General features: G+C 52.2%; 1 protein-coding gene across 1 annotated transcript; it reads left to right on the forward strand.

Moving 5' to 3' along the window:
- Nucleotides 1-3,939: 3,939 nt before the first annotated feature.
- Nucleotides 3,940-7,380, forward strand: LOC308635081 (uncharacterized protein; the record flags this gene model as incomplete). Its single annotated transcript, XM_081269336.1, has 6 exons — nt 3,940-4,271; nt 5,353-5,467; nt 5,662-5,759; nt 5,926-6,042; nt 7,010-7,124; nt 7,328-7,380. Exons 1-6 carry the CDS (start codon nt 4,152-4,154, stop codon nt 7,378-7,380), a joined length of 618 nt encoding a protein of 205 aa, XP_081125462.1. The 5' UTR covers nt 3,940-4,151.
- Nucleotides 7,381-8,857: the final 1,477 nt, after the last annotated feature.

Consider the following 8,857-nt stretch of genomic DNA (forward strand, 5'->3'; position numbering starts at 1 on the left):
GTGGGGCTTCAACAGTAGGAGGGGTAAGGCAGGGAGTTGTAGGTGGAGTCATGGTCCTCTGGGGAAGCCCCTGGGACAATGGATCCCCCCAAACTACACCTCCCTGTCCTCCCCCAGGGACACAGAGATGTGGTCTGCACTCATGGGAAAAGAGAGGTCCACCGCTACTCAGGGGGACTCAGTGAGAGCTCACAGAGAATGAGGTAGCCTTGCAGCCCATGCCAGGGGAGGAGGTGTCCCTTGAGCCCTGAGAAGAGTGGCCAGGAGGACAGACACTCTTGGAAGGTGCATGACAGGTTGGAGAGCACATAGCCAAGGGGAAGAAGAGTGTCAGGCCTGCCCAGAGGAGGGGAGAGCTGGTCATACCATGGATCAAATGCTCCTTCTTTGAAGGTTCTTTGCCTAGCAACCTGTCCTGTCCCTGCCTGTACAGCCACTGTGTCTTGTCTGAGGCAGACTGGTGTATTCAGAATCAGGGACGGTTCAGAAGTGTAGGGTCAGAGGTTTGATCTGGAGGCCATGGTGAAGGCAAGGCCAGGATTTTGCTGACTCCACACCTGCCTCCCCACAGTGCCTCACCTTCCTTCCTGGGGACCTGGGTGAACTTCCACACCGAGGCTTCCCATCAGCCTCCAGGCTCTCTGAGTCTGCAGCTGCTGCTGCCGTACATGGGGCTCTTGCTGGTTGGCTTGTACCTGGAGCTCCAAGCACACCACCTCCTGGCCCCAACTGAAGATGGCATATCAAGCCAGGCAGAGCCTGAGAGCCAGGTGGACAGGGGTGAGTACCTAAGGGTATATGAGGAAAGGTCCGACTGTTGTCCCACTGCAGGGAGTCTGTATGCCTGGTGTTGGGCTGGACATTAGGATAAGCCTTTGTCCATTCAGGAAGTGACCCCAGTCTGCAAAGAGGTCCTGTGTGGGCTAAGGGCCTGAGTTCTTCCTGGCAGCAGGGGTATTGTGTGTCTGTGCGAGGGTCAGGGCAAGGCAGTCATGTTGGCATCTTTTCTCCTCTAGCTACAAGCTCAGTTCCTGTCACAGCTCCTAAGCCAACCCCAGAGCCAGAGCCTTCTCCCTGGGAAGGGGCAGAGCCGGAGTCCAGGACATCAGGGGTCTCCACTAGGTCCTCCCCACGGCCCCAATATAACAAGCGGATGAGAGGCAGGTGCCTCATTCACGTCTACCTGGAAAACAAAAGGACAACACAGTACAAGAGCATCCTGGTGAGTCTTCGAGCAGGGGAGTCTCCTGGGAGCCCACACTGGGGAAGACTGAGTCCACAGCAAACACCTTGGACTAGGCCTGTCTTCTTGAACTGGAGCTTCTGGAAGGTCAGGATGGAGAGCATAAAATGAGGAAGAGAGAGGCGGGAGAGCAGCAGCATGCCAGGTCTGGGTGGGAGTGGGCCTGCGTGTTTTGGGGTGTGCAGGTCAGAAGTGCAGGAGTGAGTGCTGGGTTCAGAGGAGGTCAGAGAAATATCGAGGGTGCAGGCCATCCTCTACTGATTTGGATATTGAGGAAGAGTATATTGAACCGTGGAGGTTGAAGCAGAGGAGTTGGCAGTCATTTTCTTGTGTGTGGGAGGGGACATGTTGCTGGTGGAAGGGAAGGGAGCCATTGTAGAATGATTAGGGTGGGTAGGTGTGGGTCACAGACAACTGGGTGTCTTGGAGGGGCCCATTAGTGTCCTAGTTTGCATGTATGTGAATAGAGATTTAGCGGCTCTCTCTGCAGAATTTTCCTGGGTGTGGAGTATCCATCATGAGACTCCGGTGTCCACCTCCAGGGGAGCCATGTTGAACCACTGCACCTGCTGGGTCCAAACCTCCTGACACCCCAGCAAGCACTGACACTCTCGAGCCCAGCAACTTCCATGCCTATCATTAAAGAGTCCTAGTGTGTGTTGTGCCCTGGCTGTCAGGACCAAAGCACCTAGGGTTTGTGCCTGGTCCACACAAAAATGCAGCTGCATCCCAGACCAGAGCAGGGATATGGAAGTCCACTGGACCATTCCTCCCATCTTGATGGGACTAGAGTGTGTCTGTACAAAGCCTTTTGGTCCTTATTCCCTTGTCCCTGTAGGGCATAGCAGGTTAAAGCAAACTCTTGTACCAAGATTGGACTAGAGGCTCATAGGAAGACCCCACATGATCACATGAAGGCCTCAGGTAGCAGGGTAACAAGATGGTGCCCTTGTGCTGAGAGCTCTCTTGTCTCTGGTTGTCCTTGAGCACTGTCCTCTGGGTAGCTACTCCCAAATTCCCTGTCTGATGAGCTTTCTCCAACCCTGCTCAGGTAACCTGCCAGGACAGCACTCCAGTCATCATCCGCAGGGCCTTAGATGCACACTTGCTCCAGCAGGAGGATCCAGAAAACTACGAACTTCTGCAAATTGTCTCAAACCATCAGAGTAAGTGGAACCATCAAAGGGTAGGGAGCAGTGAGTCACAGTGGGCTCACGATAACTGGGAGCCAAAACACCGTGTGCATTGACCCAATGCTCAGGAAGAGTATGGTGGGACTTGTGCACAAAACAAAGTGTAATGATGGGGCATAAATCTGCAGGTTCTTCATGTTCCCCAGGGGCTGTGGACCTGCCTATCATGTTTTCTTTCCTTGGCCCGAGGAGCCATTGCAAAGCTATTATCCACAGGGGGCCAAGAAGAGAGGCTTCTTTGTCTTGTGTCAAAGAAGACAGACAACCACAGAGTGCCTACTTTGGCAGCCTTTCCTGACCTAGACGAGTACATGAGAAAAGCAGTTTAATGAAGAATCATTTCTGGCTTCCAATCTTTCTATTCATTGCAAACTGAGTCCACTTAGGACCAGAGGCCATTTCTAGAGAGAAGTATGTGGTAGAATAGAACCCTTCACAGCTTGTAAACTCTTCTTGGAGAGAGAGAGAGAGAGAGAGAGAGAGAGAGAGAGAGAGAGAGAGAGAGAGAGAAAGAAGAAGAAGAAGGAGGAGGAGGAGGAGGAAGAGGAGAAGGAGGAGGTGGACGATGAGGATTAGGAGGAGGAGGACGAGGAAGAGGAGAAGGAGGAGTAGAAAAATGAAAATAAGTTGAAGGAGGAGACCATGAATAAGAAGGTCAAGATGACTATAAGAAGAAGCATGAGGAGAAGATGAAGAAGAACAATAACAAGGAGAAACACAAGCCGAACAAGAAGTATAACAATAAATTGATTAAATGTGAATGAGAATTATACTCATGAGGAGGAAATGCAGAAGTGGGGAACTCAAGAGAAATATATTGCTCTGGATGGCACAGCCCTGCTATGGACATCCTCTACCCACGCTCAACACACCTCCAAACCATACCCCTCAAATTAGTGTAGCCCTGTATGAGTGGATGAATCCACTGGCAAGGTGGAGGCACCCACCATCAAGTGCTTTTCCCCAAACCCACCTGTGATCATTGCTGCAGTGGGGAGAAAACCTTCAACACATGAGTCTTTGGGGACCAATCCAGATACAAAGTCTAGCTGTTTCTCTTTGGTGGGTCCAACGTGAACTAAGAGGTTCTGGGGTACAAGGGGCTATTTCCTTGAAAGGTGTTCCTGTAGTGGACCTCCTGTGCATAGAGGGTCCTCAGGGAGGAATCAGTGGAGAGAGTCTTTGGTGGAACACTAGCTGGATTCGCGGGCTCTCAGGTCTGTGTGTGAGACCTGAGCTGGCAGAGGCTCTCAGTTGTGGGGGATGTTGGGTAGTGTATTCCTTGAGTGTCACCTACCACGCCTCTGCTCCTGCCTCTCCAGAGCTGAGGATCCCTGCTGATGGGAACGTATATTACGACCTGGATGGAGGAGTGGATTATAACTTTCTTCTTCGGGAAACAGCTTCCAGCAAGTCGTCGAAGGTCAAGCCAAAGGAGGTAAACAGCCACCTTCTTCACTCTTTACTCCTGGTGCCACTCCACATCCTCTAAGGGGACAAGAACCTCAGGTTCTGGATGGATGTTGTAGAATGCCCACAGAGCCAACTGCCAGGCTGGGTGGGGTGCAGGTGCTGGGCTTTGCTGATGTTGTCATCCCCCACAGTTCTTGGAGCCTTCTGTGGCAGTGGCATCCAGGATCCCAGCAGCTGTGAGCAGCAGCTCTGCAGTGGCTGCAGGATCATTGCCCCAGGCCACCCAAAGCAATGAGTGGTGCATGAGAAAAGTCACCAGTAGCAGCTCCTCACTGCTTCACTCCAGCGAGCAGGTGGAAGACAGCCGCTTTGTTCACGTCCTCCTAGAGGGACAGAGCCTGAGGGAGACAAAGTGCATCCTGGTAAGCCCGACAGCAGGGCTGCCTCCTAGGTGTCCACACAGTGGAAGGCAGGAGACACAGCCAACCCCGGGGCTGTGGTGGGAAATAAAGAAGAGAGAGGTCCGTCTTAAGGGCTTGACCTGAGGAGGGAGAGCATCAGCATGCCCAGCACCAGCGGTGAGTGGGCCTGTGTATTTTGGGTTTTGCAGGCCAGAAGTGCAGACGGAAGTACTGTGGACAGATGAAGTCAGAGATATGTCCAGGGTGCAGGCTGCAGTGCCTAGAACTTGGTATTCTCAATGAGTGAGGTTGGAGCAGAGGAGGTGGCAGTGACTTGTCCCATGTGTAGGAGGGGATGTGTTCCTGGTGCCAGGGAAGAGAACCTCCTTAGCATGACTAGGTGTGGGAATTTGGGGTCAGGATCACCTGGGGGGTCATGCCAAAGCTTCAGAATGTCAGCCTTTGCATGTATGTAAATACGAGCTAAAGGGGTTCTTGGCAGTATTTCTATGGATGTGCAGTAGACACGCTAATGCTGCAGGTGTCCAGCTGCAGAGGAGACATGTTCAGTGACTGCCAGTGCTGAGTCAAGTACCTCATTACAACCAGACCCTCACCGAGCTTCCAGAGGCCAGGGCCTCTCAAGGCTATCATGAAGCACTCAAGTGCACACTCTTGTATCTGAGTCTGTTTTGTGTAGTGGCAGTCAGGACCAACATTTTCAGTGCATCTGCCTCTTCCACCACAAAGGCAGCCTGCATCCCAGAGCACACTTGGTGCACAGATCCCTGGCCCATTGCTGTCATCTCAGTGAGATGAGAGTGTGTCTGTGCATAGGCAGTTTGGTCCTTTGAGCTGAGTGGAATGTGGCTCCCCAGGGGGAGGGGGGATGGCAGGTACAGGCAGATATTTGTACCAGGATTGTTCTAGTAGCACATTGCAAGAACCCAGGGGGTATATGGAGGCCACACTCAGGTAGCAGGATAACAAGCTTGTGCCCTTGTATATGTAGCTGAGGTTTCTCCTGAATGTTTGACCACAGTCTTCTGGGTAGCTCCTCTAAAAGCCATTCTCTGATGACATTTGTCCCACCCTGATCCAGGTGACCTGTGTGGATACGGTGACGAGCCTCATCCGCAGGGCCTTGGACCAAAATTTGTTGCAGCATGAGGATGTGGACAACTTTGAGCTGCTGACATTGATGTCTGAGAATGAGAGTAAGTAGGACAATCAGACAGTGGGGAGACATGATCCACAGTGGGCTCAGGATAACTCACAGCCAAGAGAAAGTGGGCCTTGGCCCCAAAACACCAAAGTGTGGTGGGCCTGGCGGAGACTCTCAGGGGTTGTGGGTGTTTTGTGGTATAATCCTTGAGTGCCACCTAACAATTCTCTCCACTTCGCTCTGCAGAAATCAAGGTCTCTGACCACTCACTGGTGTGTCTGTCCATGAATCCGGGAATAAACTATTTCATCGTGAGGAAACGCCCCCAGGTCAAGGGAAAGGAGGTAAACACCTACCTTATTCAAGCTGTACTTGTGCTGCCATTCCACTTCCACCTGGGCAAATAAGAATCCTCATCACCTGGACACATGTGCTAGAAGCCCATAGAGCCAACTGACAGGCTGGGGTGGCTTTCTGTTTCTGGGTTTGCTGATGTTCCATCCCCCACAGTTCTCAGAATCAACCTGCAAGTCCTCCAGGCCGCTTTCCCACAAGCAGGTGGGAGACACCTGCTTAATCCGTGTCCACTTAGAAACGCAAAGTCCAAAGATGGCCAAGACTGTCCTGGTAAGCCTGGGAGCAGGGGTGTCCCCTGGTGCTTACACCTGGGTGGGGAGCAGACACTGGTCCAATACCATGGACTACTCATGCCCTCTTGAATTTGGAGCTTCTGGATGATCAGGAGGATAGATGGGAATCAAGAAGGGAGAGGTCAGTGTGAAGGGCTGGAGCTGAGATGAGGGAGAGCAGCAGCTTGTCCACCGCCATGTCTGAGGGAGTCTGTGTGTCAGGTGGCAGCATGCAGTCCAGAAGGGCAGGGGCAGGTATGGGTAACAGATGAGAATAGGACAGGACCTAGGTTGCAGGTTCCCTTGTATGGGATGCTGATGTCTATGGAGGAGGACAGCAGTGTGAGCTTCTGCATGTTCCTTGAACAAGGAGCTGAGAGGGTCTCTCTGCAGAGTCGATATGGATGTGGAGCAAGCACACTAAATGTCCAGGTAACCCAATGACCACCCTTGCCGGATGAGGTGCCCTCCTACACCGCAGCCAGCACTGAGCCTCTGGAGGCCAGGAGCTCTTGTGGCTATCTTTCAGCACTCCTGTGTGTGGTCATGTTCCTGGGTCTGTTTTTGGCCCTGGCTACCCTGCCTCTAGGTTTTGTGCCTAGGCCATTCCCAATGCTGCCTGCATCCTCGGGCAGACCTGGGATCTTGGAGGCTATTTGTCCCATTCCTCCCAACTTGTGGGATGAGATTGCATCTGTATGCAGGTAGTGGGGTCCTTTCACTTCGAGAGGAGTGCAGCTCCACAAAGAGCAATGGCAGGCCCAGGAAGTCCTATGTACAAGGATTGGGTTAGTAGCCTGTGGGAAGAGCCCATGCGATGAGCAGGAGGCCAGCCTCAGGTAGTAGGGTCATGGATGTTGCCCTGTATTTAGAGTGGAGGTGCCTCCAGAATGCCCCTGCCCACTGTCCTTGAGTAGTCACTTCAAGGCCCATTTCCTGAAGGCCTGTCTCCCATGCTGCTCCAGGTGACCTGCCAGGATAGGGCTCCTGACGTCATCCACAGCGCCCTCGATCTACACTTGCTTACTCAGGAGAAGCCGGAGGAATATGAGCTGGGCCAAATCATCTCTCACCGTCAGAGTAAGTGAGACAATCAGATGGCAGACAGCAAGGGTCAGGAGGTGGACTCAGGTCAACTCTTAGCACCAAAGAGTAGTCTCTGACCCCCAAGAACACTCCAACAGGGTGTGTTGGGTTCGTGCACAAAGACAACTGCACTTCTGCTGGTGGAAGGTCTTGAGGTCCAATGGTACACCCCAGTGGATATTGTGGCTCCCCACCAGGTGCCTCCCCTGGACATGAACAGGCATCCAAAGCTGACATCATTGAGAAATGAGGCGGAAAGCCTCTTTCCAGGAGCAGTATGGCTCTGTGGTCTGGGATAGGAGTGGTTTCAGAGGAACATGGGAATGCATGGGCTAAAGATGGAGCTGGCATTTTGTGGACTGAAGCAGTACGATTGAAAGCCTTCTGTGTGACCAGAAAACCACTGCCTGGGCAGAGCATTGCCAGGATTCTAGCAAGCAGTAACAGGATGAAATTGGGAAGAAAACACAGCCTGGGAGACAGCCTGAATCATTTGTTTTTGCATAAATTCCATGGTCTTCCGCACCTGAGTCCACTTGCCAAGGAGTGATCACAATAGCCAGGTTATGACCCCTAACTAAAGTCAGATGAGGGCTTCCTGAGCACTTCGGCCACAGAGGTCATCTGATAATAATGCCAGTGCTTTTTCGTTGGTTGGTTGGTTGGTTTTTGTGAGCCAAACACCTCAGCAGCCATTATCCCAGCCTATGTACGCTGAAGACCACCATCCCTATGAGTTCTAGGATCACTTGTCTCCTATCTTAACCTACTGTTAGGTTAGTAGAGTCTATGGAAGAGGAAGTCTGTGTGGGGCCTTGGTAGCCTAAGAAATTCATAGCAGAGATCCCCACATCCAACCCAGAAGGGATGGAGAACAGGCTCTAGGTTAGAGGAGGGTGACAGGAAACAGGTGTTCAGAGGAAGGAGAAGCAGGCTGTTGTATTCCCCCACTCGGGGTCATGGCACCACTGGGCCATACACCATGTTGGAGGGAAGCATTCCCTTTGCTGATCTTTGGAACCATTGTTCTCAGTAGGGCAGCATTTGGAATGTGGCCTCCATTCTCAGAAGCCTGGTTCACATGGAGGCAGGCTCCACCAACACAGAAGCATGGCTCTATTGTGGTATCCATGCTGGTCAGCCTGTCCTCACTGTGGCCATACTTGAGGAAAATAACTCAGAGGAGGAATCCTAGTCCTTTTCTCCGGGTTTCAAAGCTTTCTCTTTGGTTGTGCACTGAGGCTGTCCATAAAGCTCTAGTGTGTGGCAGTGGAGAGCTCCTCAGCCCTTGCCACAAAGGCATAGACTGGGAGAGAGAGAACGAGGCTGGCAGAGAGGGAGAGAGAGAAAGATGGAGAGGAGAAGGAGGACCTCTACTTGGAGAATGAGGATTCAGTGGAGCCAACAGGAACAAGGTACTGTTGCCCAGGGCGCACCCCTGTTTAGGTCTTCCTCCACCCATGCTCAACTTTTCTTCCAGTCCCTCCCACCTCCCAGTAGTGTATTCATCTTGAATGAGAATTTCATGTTGACATTAGAGCACTCACCATCCAATGCTTCCCTCCAAACCCACCTATGAAGATGACTCATGTGGGGACTGAATCTTCGGCACAGGAGCCTTTTGTGGGAGATTTCCGATGTGAATCTAGTGGTGTGCTTTGGCAGATGCAAGAGGACCTGAGATGTTCTGGAGTCCAAAGCCTTTGGTAGGAACAGACATTAGGTCT

This window comes from Spermophilus citellus (assembly GCF_964194105.1).
Source record: "Spermophilus citellus genome assembly, chromosome: 16".
Lineage (NCBI taxonomy): Eukaryota > Metazoa > Chordata > Mammalia > Rodentia > Sciuridae > Spermophilus > Spermophilus citellus.